The sequence below is a fragment of the Nicotiana tabacum genome, chromosome 18 (genome assembly GCF_000715075.1).
Source record: "Nicotiana tabacum cultivar K326 chromosome 18, ASM71507v2, whole genome shotgun sequence".
Taxonomy (NCBI): domain Eukaryota; kingdom Viridiplantae; phylum Streptophyta; class Magnoliopsida; order Solanales; family Solanaceae; genus Nicotiana; species Nicotiana tabacum.
Genome location: NC_134097.1, coordinates 120,778,046 through 120,797,514, shown reverse-complemented (window position 1 = coordinate 120,797,514; position 19,469 = coordinate 120,778,046). Strand labels below are relative to the sequence as shown.

Sequence of the window (19,469 nt, the reverse complement as noted above, 5' to 3'; positions counted from 1 at the left end):
GTAGCTCAAGGGCCAAGGAATCGGGTAAATGACCCGCATTCGCAATAGCAGAAACCCTCAAGGCAGGATGCCACCTCGAGATTGGGCTTAGATATGAGCAACTCTTTTTAGAGCTTAACTTTCATTTTGGCAGGGGTCCTCGAGATCGAGTACCATCTCGAGGCTCGTAATTAAATTAATGGCTTCTTGGAGCCTATCTTCTTCTTGGTGGAGGTCCTCGAGATCAGGTACCATCTCGAGGCTCGTAATGAAATCAATGGCTTCTTGTAGCCTATCTTCTTCTTGGTGCCGGAGCTCGAGACCAGGTACCATCTCGAGGCTCGTAATGAAATTAATGACTTATTGGAGCCTATCTTCTTCTTGGTGGAGGTCCTCGAGTTCGGGTATCATCTCGAGGCTCGTAATGAAAGAAATGGCTTCTTGGAGCCTATCTTGTTCTTGGTGGAGGACCTCGAGATCGGGTACCATCTCGAGGCTCGTAATAAAATTAATGGCTTCTTGGAGCCTATCTTCTTCTTGGCGGAGGCCCTCGAAATCAGGTACCATCTTGAGGCAGAAACGATGCGGGGGTTTTTGATCCTCGAAATATTTTATGGCAGCGTTAATTGCATGACATGGTTATGAACCGACTAGGTCAATTCCGCTGGCACATCTTCCCAAAGCAAAAAATGGCTTAGTCAGCATTTTTAATTGGCCTTTGAGGCAGGCGGATAATCGCCGCTTTCTCCATATATAGGGTTGTATTCTTTCTTTTGGGGATTTCAATTCTGAGTAGTTATCCTCATCTACAGAGTTTTTCTTTCCTGCATTAGGCCATTCATCATTTCATCTTTGATGCCCTTGCTCGAATTCCCGCTCCAATACCCTAGTTTTACAACAATTATGGCTGCTACACTAGGGTCCGCTCAGCAAGGAGAGGGGAGTTCTGCCCTTGAAGGCTTTTTGAACCAAAATGCCCGGGGTCGTTGGGAGTATGCCTCGAAGTATATTTCTTTAGTAGGAGAGGGGCACCTTGAGTTAGTGAGGAGAGATTGCGGATGGGGGGAAAAGGTAGTACTGCGGGCACCTTCCCCGGAAGAGTGCATCATCAATCACGCCAAGGGGTTTTTGAACAATTACACGTATCGTTTTACACTGGGCCCCCTTAATAGAGTTGCACTTGACTTCTGTAGAAAATACCGGGTTACCTGGCGCAAGTTCACCCGTCATTTTGGCGGATAGTATTGATGATGAGGTTCTTTGCGAAAAAAGCAGGCTTGAATTCACTCTTAACCATCTCATCAGGCTATACCGACCTTTTTACCATTAAGGTCTGCTAACCCTACAATGACGATACACCACGCCTTTCATTGTTGATGATGAAGAAGACGAAGATCGAGGGTGGATGAGCTGATTCCTCTGAGTACGAGCTGTCGACATTATCCCTGCAGAATTTTGCCATTTCCTGAGGAATGGAAATTTACACATAAGTAGTACACTCGTGCATTTGTAGTTTTTAATTATGGCTAAGGCGGGCTCCGTAAATGTGCTTTCCTTTCCCTTTCTATAGCAATTTTATGGATGTTGTGCGAGGTCCCCGACCTGCCGGATTGGGCTCGAAAGTTGGCGACTCACTCGACTTATAATGAGCGTAAGTGGCGAGCTTTGTCTAGGGGTAGATGGGAGGCAAAACACCACGGTACGTGCTATGTGATTTGCTCCCTCCCTCTTTTTTAAGGGCACTTTCTCTTTCTGCGTACTAACTCTGTCATTGTAGGCATTGGGAAGTTCTTTGAAGTGAGATCATGCCTTCTAGGAGAGGGGGGAGGATTGCCGGCTTCAGGACCGAGGGATGATAATAATAGTATTAAGCAAAAAATGTCTTTTCAGGGCGATGACGACGATAGCAAGACACGTTCCGCCCAGAGGCTCAGAGAGGGCGTATCAACCGAATCTGTAGCACTCGAGATCTCTAGCTTTAGAAAAATGGTCCCTTCTCCACTGCCATATTCTTTTCTCGTCGTAGGAACCTCGAGGAGCGAGGGATCCCTACCGCCGACTTCTCATCCCGTCAAAGATACTTCGAGGGGTGCTTGAAGCCAGGGGCCACACATGTCGGATGGCCGTATACTAATTGGAAGTGGTTCTATTGGGGTTGACGGAGTCGGGCTAACAAATATGCGTTCGACTTTCGAGGGAGCTCAGCAGGTCTGCTCCGTGGTGAGTTTTAGCTGATCACATTGGTTTTTATAGTGTTTGCAATTTTTGCCCTCTTATCACGTTTCTCCTCTACAGGCTTTTAACAAGCTCAAATCGGAGCTGCTTCGGCATGAGGCTAGGTTGCGAAAAGCCGTAGATGGGGAGAAATCCCTCAGGCTTCTTTGCGATGAAAGAGAAGATGAGTTGGCACACTTGCGGTATGAGGCGAGTCGCAGTCTGAACTATGAAAGCTACCTCAAAGAGCAGGTAACTTCAATTTCAAGGGAGTGTGTGTTTCTTCTTCTATCTTCCGAGGCTAATATTTTGTTTACTTTAGCTGCAGAAAAAGATGGAGGATCGGAAATGCCTTAGGAACGAAGTTGGTTAAGCCAAGCGCGAGCATGATGAGCTAAAGGCTCGGGTGGACACCCTGATATCAGCCAAGAAAGATGCTTTAGCCAAGGCTTCTGCCCTCAAAGTGTAATTTCACAACACTCACGAGAATAGTTTGGTCTGAACGGACATGATTCCAAGGCTCGAGTCCAAGCTCCTGAAGGTGATGGCCGAAGTTGTAGATGCGCGAACTGAAGCCGTGACAATCCGAACTAAGGCTAATAAAAAGGTGGATGTCTATTTGAAGGACACTGCTGACGCTCGTGCTGAGATAAGGGGGGCTCTCGACCAGGATAGCAGGAATAAAAAATACGTAAGGTGTAAATCTCGGAGGGAAACCCTCGAGGAAATTCATGTCAGGGGCTTTGATCTCTCGGAAGAGATAAAGCAGGCGAAGGCGGAAGAATATGATGCTAAGTTCCTTCTGTCTGGTGTCGAGGATGACGAGAAAGAGGCTAACGGACCATAGTCCCCGAGAGGGACATAGATTGGATTAGGCCTTTCCTTTCTTGTTTTGCGTAAAGTGCTTTCAAAGAACTTTGTAAATGAAGCTTGTATTCCCTCACATATATGTATAAAAGGAAGCCTCGCGGTTTTATTTTTCATACGTTTCCCTTTGCCTTAATTTTAGCCAAATGAACTGGTCTTTGAGTTAAAAGGAATCCTCATATTCATGGTATGGCCCTGAGGCTCATTGGGCTGGCCCGTAGGCTCTTACGTGCTTGGTCGGTACGACCTTTTAGTATAAGCCGACATTTGAGCTCTTATGATTTTGCTCTTAGGCAAATTTAGTTAACTGTTTTGGGTTCAGTCTCCGAGTCGGGTATCGACTCGAGCTCATTCGACCCTCAAGTTTTTGAATTTAAAGCTGGACCTTAGGCTCTTACGCGTTGGGTCGGTACGACCTCTTGTATGGGCTGGCGACAGTGGCTCTTACGTATTGGGTCGGTACGACCTTTTGTATAGGCTTTATTCTTCCCTCGTTAAGGACTTTTTTGAAATTGTGTTTGCCTAACTCATCGACGGTTCAATAAAACCTCGATTGTGAGTCGTTGTATGGCAATGATTGAGCACCTCGGGAGGTTTGGCTCGGCGGCTGAGTATCTCGAAGCCTATAGTTTGGATCTAACATGGTCGAAACTCTTTTGCCTATGTCGAGGGTAGCCTGTTTAACCGATTTTTTTCTAAGTATTTTCAAAGTAACTGAAGGCCTATGATTTCATAGCGACGGTCGGGCATCCCCGAGTCACGTTAGTTTGGTTGCTACAGCCTTGTGACCGTAGTCATTTGTGTTTGGCCAGAGTCTTTCAGTCCTCGAGTGAAGTAGTTTCGGCGTCTATATCGAGAGTATGCCTTTTTTGGGGTCTTACAAGTTCGATATATAGCCTTAACTTTGAGATCGACATTATGCCTTTCGTAAGGTCTTATAAGTTTTTGCATGCCTAAGAGGTCTTACAGTTTGGTTACTTGGTACAAGTACGGTTCATGCCTTGCTTGAGGTCTTACAGATATTGTTCTTGCCTTATGAAGGTCTTACGAGACCGAAGCTGACCTCATGTGGTCTTATGACCTCGGGTTTTGATAATTCGATGGGGGTGGCGATTGGCGACGGTCCCCGAGTCATCAAAAGTTTCTTGGCTCGGGAGCCATTACTTGTAAACTTGGTATTGCCTCATTGAGGGCTTACGATTTTGGAGTTTCCGACCCGGAGGTCATGTGGCCTTGAGTTTTTGATGCCAGTCCCCGAGTGTTCGGGATATTTTGGCACTGGAGCCGTCTTTGCAAAAAACACCGAGCTTCCTTGAAACGCGAAATGCTTTGATGAAGGGGAAAGTGTTCCTTGATTACTTGGTACAAGTATACACCTTTTTTCTGTTATGGGCTTGGTTGTTCAATGCGGACACAGTTCATTCGACCGTTTGGCCCGGTACATTATTTTCCTATCGAGACCCCATTTAGTGCATCTTGGCTTCTCCTAGTAGGTGACCTTCCCGGGGGATGCCTCCTAGTATTCGAGGTAGATTGCAAAAGAAGTCTTGAATACTTGTTGAGTCTTCCTTAGGTAGCATATAAATGTTGCCTCATTAAAACCTTGCCGATAAAACCCTTCTTGGGATAAAAACCCGATCGAAGGAAAAGAGTGCAACACATGCTTTTGGAACCTAAGGCCTTCGAGTTGGAAAGCACTTCGGCCATTTCGATCGGATACTTGCATTCAGATTAGTATAAAATGTAACTGAAAAAAGGGAGATGGTCATACCTTAGTGCTGACGGCGCTTCGGATTTTGATGTGATTCAATCGTTTGTTATGAGGACTCGATACGATCCTTTGTTTTGTTTAGTCGGGGGTAGCCGAGAATGTAGCTTGTTATCGCTTATTTTACTGTTTGCTTATCCTTTGGCTCCTTCGAAGGTGGAGGTACTGGTGTCGCCGTCACATCGTTCACCACGAACATTTCTCTTGCGCATGCTGTTCCCCGTAGATGGTTTCTATCCCATCCTTTGTCAGGAACTTCATCATTTGATGGAGGGTGGATGGTACTACTTTCATGCAGTGTATCCATGGCCTTCTGAGCAAGGCGTTGTACCTCATGTCTCCTTCGATGACATGGAATTTGGCATTTTGGGTTGTGCCGACCACGTTGACTGGGAATGTGATTTCCCCTTTTGTTGTTTCGCTCGCCATGTTGAATCCGTTGAGGACTCAAGAGGTGCGCATGATTTGGTCAAGCAGTCTGAGCTGCTCTACCACCCTCGACCTGATAATGTTGGCCGAGCTACCTGGATCCACAAGTACACGTTTAATTTGAAATGTATTTACAAGGAAAGATATTGTCGGTTCATCGTTGTGAGGCTGAGACAATGTCTCGATGTCCTCGTCGCTGAATATGAGAGCATCCTCGGGTATGTAACCCCGAGTTCGCTTTTCTATGGTGATGGATATTTTTGTTCTTCTAACCATGGGTTCTTGTGGGGCGTCGATGCCTCCCAAGATCATGTGGATGACATGTTGTGGCTTATTTGTTTTGTTCTTCTTGGTTGCCTCTCTTTCCCGGAACTGATTTTTGGCCCGGTTGCTGAGGAATTCTCGGAGGTGACCTTTGCTGAGTAGTCGGGCTACTTCTTCCCAAAGCTGGTGGCAATCATCGGTCCTGTGGCCGTGCATGTTGTGGAATTCACATACTAAGTTATTATTTCTTTGCGAATGATCTGATTGTACAAGCCTAGGCCACCTGGTGTGTCTAATTTTACTGATGGCGAATACGATGTTTGAAACATCGACATTGAAGTTGTATTCTGATAAGCGACGTGCCTCCGTTGGTCCTATGTGCCTATCGAATTCAGCTCTGCTGACAAATCCTCGAGGGTTCTGGCCTCGATCCATTCTTCGATCATTGTTGGGTATGTTGTGCTTTGGGGCATTTCTTCTATCTTTAGGGTATGGTTGGTATCTCTCTTTGTTCGACTTCGACTCCTTTGCCGGGAGCCTGCTAGGTAGTTGGTCATCTTCGACCCTGATCTTTGATTGGTATCGGTTGTGGACGTCCGACCAAGTCACGGCGGGATATTCAACCAAATTCTGTTTTAGCTGTTTCGAAGCCACCGAGCTTCGTCCATTCAAACCTTGGGTGAAGGCCTGTACTGCCCATTCGTCGAAGACCGGTGGTAGTTCCATTCGTTCCATTTGAAAGTGAGACACGAACTCTCGCAGCATCTCGTTCTCTCTTTGCTTGATTTTGAAGACATCGGATTTCCTTGTAGCTACTTTGATGGCACCAGCGTGTGCCTTTATGAAAGAATCTGCCAGCATGGCAGATGTATCTATTGAGTTTGGGGCCAAGTCATGATACCACATCATTTCCCCTTTTGAAAGCGTTTCTCTGAAATTTTTCAGTAGGACGGACTCGATCTTGTCGTCCTTTAGATCATTTCCCTTCACTGCACAAGTGTAAGCAGTGACGTGCCCATTGGGGTCCGCGGTTCCATTGTACTTTGGAAGGTCTAACATTCTGAACTTCTTTGGAATGGGTTTTGGAGCCGCTTCCTGCGGGAACAGCTTCTCTATGAACTTTTTTGAATTCACACCCTTCAGGATCGGGGGTGCCCCCAGAATTTGGTCGACCTTTGAATTGTAGGTCTCGGCCTTCTTGTCGTTGACTTCTATTTTTTTCTCGCCCGACTCGACCCTCTTTGTGAGGTCCTCGAGCATTTTTACGATGGTGGGGTAAGTTGCCGACCGGTTGTTGCTTGACCTTTTTGGTACCTATTCGGTTCGAGGGACCATTACCGGGGCCACTGTACTTGGGGTTTTTTTGGTGGCTCTACAGCTGAGCGATTGCCAGTTGTTGTGCTTGCAATATCTCAAAAATAACGTCAAGGCTGACCTCCTGTTCCTCCCGAGCTGGGGTTTTTTGGACTTCTTGTTGATTTCCTTGATGTATGCTCCTATTAGTGTGTGAGCTTATATCGACATGTTGGGCATTACGTGAGACCACGTCCACGGGAATTGGTTCTGGTACATTCTCAGGGTTTCGTGGTGGTACATCAATACCTAGAACATCCACACCATTTTCTCCATGGTCTTCAAGATTGTTGTTTTCACGTGCATTTACTGAGTTAGACATTTTGACCTGAAATCAAAGATCTTGGACAAGAAAAAATGTGAAAGATAACTTGCGTTATGTAGTTAAACTAGCAAGAAAATAATCACTATTATTTTTAGCCCCACGGTGGGCGCCAAACTGTTTATCCTGTAAATGGTAATTACAATTAAATTTGATTTTATGGTTATAAAAATATGTGATCTACTTTTATTCTAGTTGTTATGCAATGAATGCTAAGTAAAAGATTAGAAAGTAAGATTATAGCTTGAGAACGATGTGATAGTCAAACCAAACGGCTGGAGATCCGAGCCTCGAGCCGACATATTGGGGCCTCGAGGTCGAGTCTGATGTCCGGCTTAGGGCGATCGAGGGAGGATTAACAGTTATGAGACTACAATAATGGCTCTTTATGATCAATGATAAGCAATAAATGAAGAACAATAAATAGAACACAATGAATATAAGCAATAAATGGAAGTAATGAGAACAAGAGAATATGTTAGAGAGCAGAGAGAATGTTATTGTATATTCAGTATTGAGCATCAAGTATTTACAAAATGATAAGGATCCCCTTTATATATGAGGGGAAATCTCAACATAGTACAAATACATTTATTACAAAGATATGGAGATGGGATAGCTAGCTAATGCCCTGATGCTAGCTTAGACTAGCCTGACATGCTTTGTCAGCTCTAGCTGCGCGCCTTGGGAACTTCCCACCTTTTCATCATAATCGCCGATCTATACTGCCCCGAGGTCGGGTGTCGATTAAATATCGACCATAGCCTCGAGCCTTTGAATACGTGCTTACGAGGCATCATAATGACGGGAAATTGGACCCTCCGATTTTACCGTATACAAGTACTAAATATTAATTTTTAAGTATCTATAAACATTTTATTTTGTTAAAACAGCCTCCTACCCCCCACCCCCTTCCTATGCACATTAGTTCTTCAATAACATCAGCTTTTCAGAGTTCTATACAACTCTTTTATGGTATCAGGGCTATACTGCCTAACGACGTAACTATCCACCATTTGTTTTTCGACGCCCCATGGATTATAAAGGAACCAATCTTCCTCACCTTTGATTCCAACTGCTAGTTTTGCTATAGCACCATTAACTCTTCCCTTCATGACTGACATCACTACAACCGATGCATCCCACAACGTCGGACACCTTCCGTCACTTCTGGTTGGCACTCATCCTTTGTTAGTGGCTGCAACTATTATATCATCTACTTTAAATCCTGCAGGGTCTGCTACCAACTCTTTGTTGTTTCACCTATCTCTGGGTTCTCTACATGCAACATCTATGTCACTTTTTCACATGGCTGCTCCTTCTACCTTTCCAAATTATTTGATGGAACCTTCTGTTAGTCAGACCCTTCCTTCTCTCCCGTCTTTACAGACTCCATATCCAACATCTATTTCTACTTCTTTTGCTCCTCAGATAATAAACCCAATCCCCCCATTCATTGTCCCTTCAACCAAACACAAGTCCATCTTCTCAGTCATCCTTGATTTACACCCTCACTTCAGGTCTCCATTAAACTCACGCCATCGAATTATCAAACTTGATTCAATAATAGCACTCCATTCTTATTGGATATGGATTCACATAATTTGTTACCACACAACCATTAACGAGTGCAAAACTCAACACGAAATTATTGCTCTCTAGTCAAAAATAGTATAGTTTAATTATCATCTCCACAGGGATTGGATTTAAATAGTGTTTGAATAATCTTTAGTTAATTACTATCCAAAAAATTAACACTTGACTTTATGATTATCCACTATGATTAACTACTGTGAACAAGTGATTTTTGCCTCACATGAATTACTCCTACAGAATCCCAAAGAATTAGATTTTTCTTTTAATTATCTGTTATTTCAGGAATTATTGTAGAATTTTTCTGACTATTTGCGTGTGCATGTTTAATTTTATTTAATTCATGAAAAATACAAAAATACGTTGCATTTGCATTTAGGATTTAATTTTGCATTTTAGATTAATTAGTAAAGTAGTTGTTTTATAAAAATACAAAAATCACAAAAAATAGCTCACTTTCGGCATTTTAACTCTTTAATTTTGAATTTTATAGTTCTTCTTTAAATTTAGGACTTAATTAATTATTGTAAATATTATGTTGAGTATTTAATGTAATTTGGTAGGTTAATTTAACTTTTAAGAGTTAATTTAGGTTTTTATTTTTAATTTGAAAAGAAAAGAAAATAAAAAGCCTGGTTTGGGCCTTTTTATTTAAATTTTCACGGGCCCAAATTAAACTCCCCCTGAAACTCATTCAGATCCAGCCCAATCACGCCTTAACCCGGTCCAGCCTTTGTAGCTTAACCAAACGACGTCGTTTGGAGTTCCTTGAGCTAAAACAATTTAAGCCCTTCATATCCCTTCACCCAATAGTCATCAGAGGTCAATCACAATTACATAAAAATGTCCAAACCCCCCCCAAAGACAACGTTAGTTCCAAACACCCCTTTTCAGTTCTCTCATCTTCTCCATGAACCCTAGCGCCGCCCTAAATTCTCCACCATCTCTAGCCGGCGGCGCCACCTCGAACCACCACCAAATTCTCACCCCAAGACCCTCACTCACCCCTGATCCCCAATCCATTACTAATATCCCAAAAATCATAACCAAACGGAGCCGTTTTTGGATTTGAAAATGCAGAAGAGGAAAACAAGAAATCCCTCGAATTTTTTAAGTTTTGACAAGAGATTAGGAGTTGAAGCTGGCCTTGCTCGTCTGTTCTTGACAAGAACACATGATTGAGGCCATGTTCTGCTCAAAATCGACACATCCGAGTTCTTTCTATCCATGACCATTTTCGGTCTTCTGTAGGTACTCTCTTTCTTTTGTTCTTTCTGTTTCTTTTATTCTTCTTCCATCTCCATCTCTTTATGTCTCCTCTGTTCTTTTCCTTTATTACTTTTTCATTTTTTTAATCAGTGTTTGTCTTGGGTCAACTTGACCCAGGTTGGTTTGATGGTAATTGTCAAGAGTTTGAAAGGTTAGTTTAAGAATTTAATCACGGGGAATCTTTAGTAACTGACTTAGGAAATTTCTAGGAAGGTGGGTTAGGGACTGACCTAGCAAACAAATTTTAAAATTAAGGATTCACTAGCAAAAACAAAAATTCGAAAAAGAGCAATGGGCAAAAAACTAAGATCATTTCTGCTGCCCTAGAGTTTCTCTATAAAAGGGTGTTATTTCCTAATCAAGCCAGAGGGGGAGAGAGGAAAAAGCACTGAAACTTTAAAAACGACTAAGTTTTCTTTCAAGTTCAAAGTACTGAAAATTGCTTGAATTTTGCTTAATTTTTGGGTTTGAATTCCCTTTGATAAGTCAGAATTTCTAAAAGTTCAATAGAATAGTGAATCTGGGTTCAAATGTTTGGAGTTGGTTCAAGAGTTTGAGGCTGATTTGCTGATTTTGTTGCTGTTTGGTTTTGCTGAAGTTACTGTTGTTGCTTCCTCTTTAGCTGAATTACTGTTGCTGTTTCTTCTTAAGCTCCAAATTTATTTCCTTTGTTATTTTGCTGTATTCAGGTATGCTTTGGACCTCAAATGACATGTTGAAATTGAAAATGAGGACGTTTGATGATACAATATTTCATTGCAATCTATTTTGTATTATTTGATTTTATATTTATCTAGTCTTACCATGTGTTATATGTTCGCTATTTTGTCATTACTGAAGCACTTGTAAGGTGAATAAGTAATTGAGTCAAACATGTTTTGAGTTGTGAATTGATAAGGTTTTGCTAGATATGTTTGATTGTGTTTTGGTACTGTTGGTTTGATGTTAAGTATTAGGTTCAGAAGTTGGCCATATGAGCATTGGTAGTGAATAATTGAACATATGAAAGGGATTATAAGGGAATTTTATTTGGATTTCAACATTGAAGTAATACCTGTTTAGTTTGTAATTAGCGTGTAGTTGAGGGGTGCTTATGTGAACTTAGGTGATGCAGTTTTGTTTTGAAAAGAGAAGAGGCATGCTCTTGTATTTTTATTAAAAGCAGGCTGTGTATTTTCAAATGGTTAAGTATTCTGATGAAAAACTGAAAGTGAAATCTAGTTGTTGTTTGGATAAGTAAGATCAATTGTGTGAATGGTTATGATGTTTAAATGCTGTACATTTCAGCATGGCATTAGGATTGGGCTTCAGTTTGTTCTTTTTTTTAAATGTGTAAAGTGACTTGGATGGCCTGGGGAAATGTGGCTGTTGGGCCTCAAATGATGCCAAATACAGGCCTAAGTCGAATAGCCCAGTTTCAAATTAGGCATTTCAGTTTAAGCATGTTTGTATCATTTACCATGCATAATTATGTTTAATGAGTTATCTGAACTCCAGACGCCTTCGTAATAATTTGGGTTTTAAACTTTTGCCAAAGTCCTCACAGCTGGGCCACCGTCTTAGCCCATTTAGGCTAAAATGCTCTTGTTAATTCTGCTCTCGATTTGGGCTCTCTTTTAGTTTTGCTATGTAATTTCACAAATGGTACTTGGGCCCGCAACAAGTTTAGGCTTTCCAAATAATTGAATATCCGACTTCTTTTAACGTTAGCCTGTTAATGATTAAGTTAGTTTGAACCATTCGCCTAAAAGTAAAATTCAAATGCTCTTAGTCTTTAATTAATTAGTTTCTTTTTATTAGATTTGGGGCGTGCCATATTAGCCAAATATATAATTTATGACCCTCAAAGCTAAATTTAGAAACCCTTTTAATAGAATAATTCGAGGCGTGCCATGCTGAATAAAACCCCAAAACCCATGACCCTCACTTAATTAATTTTAACCCTTTAGAAATCGAGGTATGACATTAGTTGAATTTCCCATGGCCCTTGCAAACCTTGTCATTAACTTGAAAGTGCGTAGTTGCTTTAGGCGTGCTATTTAAATTAATTTCCTTAAACTCGGGTGTGCATTTCATGTGACCCAACTCCAATTCTCAACAACGTTAAATAAAATATGTCGTGGATCGCGGGTGCATTTCATGTGATGTGGTTCAAGGCGTGTTTTAAATAACGTTGAATCTTCCTAAAAATAATTAAAAGCGGTTTAATAGTTTGAAAATGCACCATAGGTTAAAACATGTATTAAAATCAGATAATAGGCTAATTATAATAGTTTAAGCGACCGTGCTAGAACCACGGAACCTGGGAATGCCTAACACCTTCTCCCGGGTTAACAGAATTCCTTATTTAGAATTTCTGGTTCGCAGACTTCAAAATGAAAGTCGAATTTCCTCGATTTGGGATTTAAAATAAATCAGGACTTGGGACACCAATTAAAATATTCCAAGTGGCGACTCTAAAAAATTAAATAAATAATCTCATTTCGAATAATGTCACTTTAATTGAAAAAACACCCTTATATCGCTCTCGGGTGTGTAAAAAGGAGGCGTGATAGCTCTGGCGACTCTGCTGGGGATCCAAAACCAGAACTTCGGTTCAGTGTTCAAGAATTCGAGCTTAGAATAACTGTTATACTTGGCTTTTTTTATCTGATTTTACATGTTGAGCCTAATGTGCTAAATGTCGCTTTTACCGCTTTGATATTGTTTGGACTATATATAAATTGTTACGAAACCCTCTTCTCTCTGAGTCTTCTAAATCATTTGGGAAGTGTGCACTTTGTGTGACTCTTTTCTGTTAGAGTCGTATCCCAATTTAGAACGCGGTTCAGACAAGTTGCAAAGCCGGTGAAACTTCTGTATTCCCGGTACGCTGCCCTCCCCCTCGGCTCGAGCTGTCCGCTCGGGTAAGCCAGGTCTAGAACAATACACCCAGGTTTTAAACTTAGTATAAAAAAGCCTCATGCCGGATCCCTAGTAGGAACGTTTGTTTGCATCACGTGCATTTGACTTTGGAGACTCAACACAGGGGTTGGGTCTGTCTAGGACATGTGTACTTGAAATGAAAAGACCATCCTGATGCATTCTACTTGCTACTTGTGCATTTATTTGCTTCAGATTTGCATGTTGACCGGCTTATGAGTAATAGAGAAAAGTTGGGAAAGAGAAAAATCAATGTGAGGGTTGAGAGAGATAATTACCTGTTTTTGAAAAACCGATGTCCAAAAGTACCGAAACTCTACCGAAATTGTTTTTAAAAAAAGAGAGAAAATTTTGTTTTAAAAAAAAATTAGTTATTGTTGTTTTTATTATGTCAAATCTGCCCAAACTACGCCAGTTTGATTCTCACCGGATGTGGGATACGTAGGCAACCCCCATCGGGTCCAACTTCATTTTTGCAAAAATAACCCAAAAAGAACAAAACTTTTTATTGTTTCGTCATAAATAAGTAAGGTGATGCCATTCTTGCCTAAAATAGATAAATGTCCCCAAAAGGGCGCCGGAAGGTTGTTTTTGCAAGAACAACCACCTATGGTCTCATTTTCAAATTTTTGGCCATTTAGCAAATACAACCCTAAAAAATTCTTTCCCGAAGTGCTGAAGGGTCGTATTTGCAAAGCCGAGTATTTTATTTTTGAAATGAAATTTTTTTGAAAAAAAGAAAGAAAAGAAATTGATAACTTTTTCTTGGGTCAAAATGAATCGTGATCTTTTTTATTGAATCACCCTAATAAATGTACAGGATGAGCACAAATGAAAATGAACCCTTCGCAGCTCTTGAGGAAATCCCCTTACAGCTCCATATGTGGTGGAACGATTTAGGAAAAGGTAGCAGAGGGACGGTGGTAAAAGTTTTGGGTTGTCTCGTGGGACTTCTGAAAATCAAGCCAAGATTGGATGTGATTGAGGCCTTGATACCTTTCTGGGACCCGACTCATAATGTGTTTCAGTTTTCTGATTTTGAGCTCACCCCCACGCTGGAGGAAATTGCGGGCTATGCCGGTCTTAGCGGAAATCTTAGAAGTAAGTACCTGGTGTCACCAAGAATAGTATCTCCTCACAAGTTTCTAGATATGTTGAGTATTAGTCGGGAGGTTGAGGATGAGAATTTATCTGAAGGGTTTTGCACTTTCCAGTTCTTGTACCAGTGCTATGGCAATCCCCACGATTTTGAAGCACCGAATATTGGTCTGACCCATGTAGGAAACAAAGATAAATGGGAGGCACGACGGGGTTTGGCCTTTATAGTATCATTCTTGGGTGTCATAATCTGTCCGAGAAAAGATGGCAACATAGAATTGGGTCTCGTGAGAATGGTTGATGTCATGATTAAGAAAGCTAATGGCACCATTGTTCCAATGATCTTAGCTGAGATTTACCGAGCCTTAACCATCTGCCGAGAAGGGGGGAGATTCTTCCAGGGTTGTAACCTGCTCCTACAATTGTGGATACAAGAACATCTTTGTCACCGTGTCGGGTATATGAACTACGACATGAATGGTCTGAATTGCATCGAAGAGTATGAAAACGGAGTGGCGGGTGTTGAATTTATAGAAGGTATAGAGGCTTGGTTTGCACACTTAAGTTCTTTAACGTCAGACAGAATTGAGTGGACTTTCGAATGGCTCCCTGTCGCCGAAGTCATATACATGTCAACCGAGGTATGCTATCTTCTCTTAATGGGTCTCCGGAGCATTTAGCTATGCGCCTCACAGGGTTTTGCGCCAACTGGGCAGGTTTCAAACTATTTCCCATGACGAAGATCTGAGCCGACGAGTCGTCGAATTGGGCCCAAAGGCTGTATTCCTAGAAGGAAGAGTTCGTCAAGTTTGGAATGAGTGCAGATTTCTAGAACCTAAGACTCTGGTGCGGGATCTAGCTAAAGGTGAGGTAGACCCTAATTACATGAATTGGTTCGGTAAAAGGTTTCAATTCCCTCGAGAGCCCGAAAGTCCTGCTAAAAGACCTCACATCCAGTAATTCACTGACGACTCGCGGGAGCAATGGGACTGGTTCATGAAAGAAGCAAGCTATAGGGCCAAGATAAGTAAATTGGAGGGACAAATCAGGAACCTCAAATTTGACAATAGTGCCTAATCTGCTGCAGATGAAGGTGAAAAGAAGAAGCTGGCTCAGGAAAACGAAACCGTTAAAGCTCAGATCCAGAAAATTAAAATAGCTGCTAAAAACCAGGAAAGAAGCCGAGCAGATGAAAGGCTTATAAGTGGTCTTCGAAAGAAAGTAATTAAGTGTCAAGATGACTTAGAAAAATCTGAGGCTAGTCTAGCAAGAGTCCGAGCACAACTGGCAAAGAATACAGAAGGACAGACGGAATTTGTGTGGCAGTTGAAGAGAAAATATGAGGGGATAGTCACCGATTTTAAGAGAAAGTTAACTACCCTTGAAAATGAGGCGGCCAAACAAGCTAGGAACTTTAAAGCCAAAAGGGAACATTGCTATGCCTTAATGTCCCAGATTGAGGAAGATATGCAACAATTGCGAGTTAAAACCATCATGACACCCAAGTGTTAGAAGCTCAGAATCAGCAAATCGGGCATTTGCTTCAAGAAAAGTGTACTATCCGAGAGAGGGTTAGAGCAATTGCCGAATACATCGTCGTGAAATGCCACGAATGTGAGGACATGACTCGAACCACTTTTTTTGCTGCAGTAATGACATTTGTTTGCCAAAATACTGAATGATTAGGAGCGTCTTCAAAGGGATCTTGCACATAGGCCTGTGGCAAGACCGAATGATATCCCACGGGCTCCAGGAGTCGAAGCACTTATGTACTCTTGATTTTTCATTTATCGAGTCTGTATTTCAGTTTTTAGTTTAAAATTTTCTTTGAGTCTGTTTGTAGTTATTAAAATTCCAAGAAATGAGTATGTTGGAGTTTTTTGTAATAGAAAAGTTTAGGAGTTTTATTAATAAAAATTCAAAATTCCCAAAAATTATTTCCTTACTTTTCGTACTTATTTCTTGAACTACGTAATGATTTGATTCATGCGGCGTCGTGATACATAGGCAATCTTCATCGGATTAGGTCATGATTTTTGTAAATAAATCAAATAAAAGAGGTATGTGTAGGGAAAGAACCGAAAGAAAAACCAAAAAAAAGAAAAAAAGAGCCAAAGAAAAACCAAAAGAAAAACGAAAAAAGAGAGCAAGAAAAGAGAGGAAAGAAAAGAGTGGAAAATGGGAATAAAAGAGAAGCGAAAAGAGCCAAAGTGGAAAGAAAAGAAAATTGGGGAAATAAGCAAAGCCGGGATGAAACACGCAACCGTTGCGAAACATGTAGAAACACATTTAACTGCATAGGTGCATCACACCCCAATGTGCAATTACCTATGTGTTAATTGCTTCAAACTAGCTGGTTTGTTGTCTACTGTTAAGTACAAGTTCTATATTAACGTGGTTGGTTTTGTGGTAGTTTGGCTTCACATCCGTACTTCACAAGGTCGAAAGGAAGTGTTGAAATGTCTTCGGAAAGTCATCTGCCAACAATTCTTATTCTGGAGGATAGCCCGATCTCGGCCATCCCAACTTCTAAGTCAGCAACTGCTGAGGAAAATAGAATTCTGCATCTCCATATGATGGAAATGTGGGACGCCTGGGCCAACGACAGGGAACTACCAAGTGCGATACCTGGATTCCCTGAGCTATTTCCCAAGGCAAGTGGGACTTCCAACATCCCCATAAGTTATCCAAATACCCCACTGGGATATCTTACCATCTCAACCCACTTTGCTGGAACACCTTCTGAGGCTCACCCCTAGGTGACAATGTCAGGTGCGACCTCAAACATATTCACTGCGCCGCCTTGTTCAGCTACGGCACAACCCACTCTACCCAGGCCTAGTTTTGATCCATCATCTTTCACCTTTCAAGCACCATCTTTCCTAATGGAACCAACCTAGTTCACTACTAATCCTTACCCTCAGCCACCCCGGTATGAGTTTACCGCGGGGTAGGAGAAAACCACAAAAAACCCTGAACAAGAGGAGATTACCAAAAAGATGAGGAGCATGGAGCAGAGTCTCAAAAATATACAGGGTTTGAGCGGGTAAAAGAGCATCTCCTACGCTGACCTGTGTATGTTACCACATGTGCACTTACTCTTGGGTTTCAAAACCCCGAAGTTTGAAAAGTATGACGGGCATGGGGATCCCACAGCCCACCTTAAGAGGTACTGCAACCAATTGCGGGGAGCAGGTGGAAAAGAGGAGCTTCTCATGGCTTATTTTGGAGAGAGTTTGGTCGGCATTGCTTCTGAATGGTACATGGATCAAGATATATCTCGTTGTCATATTTGGGATGACTTGGCTCGGGATTTTATTAGGCAATTTCAGAATAACATCGACATAGCCCCAGACAGGAATTTGTTGTTAAACCTTAAGAAGAAGTCCTCGAAAAGCTTCCGAGAGTATGCTGTCAAATGGCTCAAGCAAGCCACCAGAGTCAAGCCTCAAATGGATGAAACAAAGATGGTTAGTGTTTTTCTTCAAGCCCAAGAGGCTGATTATTATCAGAATATGATGTCTATGATGGGGAAACCATTTGCCGAGGCCATCAAAATTGGTGAAATGGTCGAGAACGGTTTAAAAATAAGGCGAATATTGAGCCAATCTGCTATAAGGGCTACCTCCCAAGCAATTCAATGTGGGTCTGGAGGTGTAGCAAACCGAAAAAGTAGGAAGAAGCGGCAATGGCAACTTCAAGTGTAAGAAACCCCGTCTACCCAGACCTTATTTCCATAAAAGAACCCCACAACATTACTATCCCAATCAGGATGTGGCCTGTGCTATGGTTCCTCAGCCATATGCAGTGATGAATGCCCAGCCCTACGTTAGGCCATAACAACAATTCAATCAAAACCGAGCTCCATTTCCCAGAAATCAACCTCCTCTCCAAGCTCAGTATAATCCCCCACCTCCATAGAATAACTTCCCATACAATGACCGTGCCTAGGAACCACCCAGGATGCTAAACTTTACGCCCATTGGTGAGTCATACTCCAGCCTTTTCCCCAAACTTGTCCAGATGGGTCTATTGTAGCCCGTACCTCAAACCAGGCATAACCTAGAGTCGCCCTCCTACAGAGCCAATGCTCGATGTGTCTACCACTCAGGGGCAGAAGGGCATGATATAAATGACTGTTGGACCCTGAAAAGGGCTGTGAAAAACCTCATAGAACAAAAGCGGATAGTGCTGAAGGACAAAGACGTTTCTAATGTAACCAACAATCTATTACCGGTTCACAACAACGGCCCGATTATTGGAATGATTTGTGAAGATAGAGAGTTTGACCCAGCTTTAAAAGCCATCATTGCCATAGCCGATGTGGAAAATAAGCAAAAGGTTGTCGCAAAACAAGACAAGGGGGAGAAGAAGAGTAAACTCACCCCCCAGAATACAGAAAAGAAAGTGGAAACCAAAACTGGGGCAGCGCCCTTAAAAGATGCCGTTCTCTATGTTCCCCGGGGTCACAGGAAAGGACAAGCGACATTGAGCCCTCCAAAAAGGTTTGAGATAAACAAGGGATCTAAAATGTATGTGCCTAAAGGGACCTACGTGGTGCGGGGGCCAGTAATTTTGCCAAGGCTGAATGAGCCCGTGGTTATTGGCCGCGCACCGCAGAGGCCCTTGACAGATCCCACTACCATTCCATGGAATTAAAACAAGGCAGTAGTAACCTACAGGGGGAAAGAGATCTTGGGAGAAGTTAAGGAAAATAACCCGGCTGAGAAATACCTCAATTTGGAGGAAGTGAATAATGCCACGAAGAAGCGTTTCCCACCCAAGAAGCCAGTTAGTGCTGAATAAGTAGAAGAGTTCTTCCGAAAAATGAAATTGGCGGACTACGAGATAATTGACCAACTCCAGAAGTCTCCTACTCGAGTCTCTTTGTTGTATCTGCTAATGAATTCAACTGAACATCAAAAAGTGTTGATCAAAACTCTCAATGACGCATATGTACCCATTGAAACCACTGTGGAACAGTTGGAGAGGATGGCAGAAAGGTTTTTGCGGTCAATCAAATTTCTTTCAGCAAGAATGATTTACCCTCGAAAGGGGCCGCCCATAACAAAGCCCTTCATCTGACAGTTAAATGCGAGGGATATTATGTGAAAAGGGTGATGCTGGATGGTGGTTCTGGAGTAGATATTTGCCCTCTCTCAACTCTGCAACGAATTTAGATCGGTACTGAGAGAATTAGATCCAACAACGTCTGTGTACGTGCCTTTGATGGCATCACGAGAGATACCATAGGCGAGATTGATTTGATTCTGACTATTGGCCTGGTGGATTTCGAGGTGACCTTTCAGGTCTTGGATATGGATACTTCCTATAATTTCCTCTTGGGAAGACCTTGGATTCATGCAGCAGGGGCTGACCTTCTACTCTCCA

The 19,469-nt window shown here is 42.1% G+C and overlaps 1 protein-coding gene and 1 long non-coding RNA gene across 2 annotated transcripts; both read left to right on the top strand.

Annotated features, from left to right (window-relative positions):
- The first annotated feature begins 9,648 nt into the window (after positions 1-9,648).
- Positions 9,649-10,993, top strand: LOC142172829 (uncharacterized). Its single transcript, XR_012701796.1, has 2 exons — positions 9,649-10,040; positions 10,748-10,993. It is a non-coding gene; the product is annotated as an uncharacterized LOC142172829 (long non-coding RNA).
- A 6,162-nt stretch (positions 10,994-17,155) lies between these two features.
- Positions 17,156-17,785, top strand: LOC142172674 (uncharacterized). Its single transcript, XM_075236341.1, has one exon. The coding sequence runs from the start codon at positions 17,156-17,158 to the stop codon at positions 17,783-17,785; it is 630 nt and encodes a 209-aa protein (XP_075092442.1).
- Positions 17,786-19,469: the final 1,684 nt, after the last annotated feature.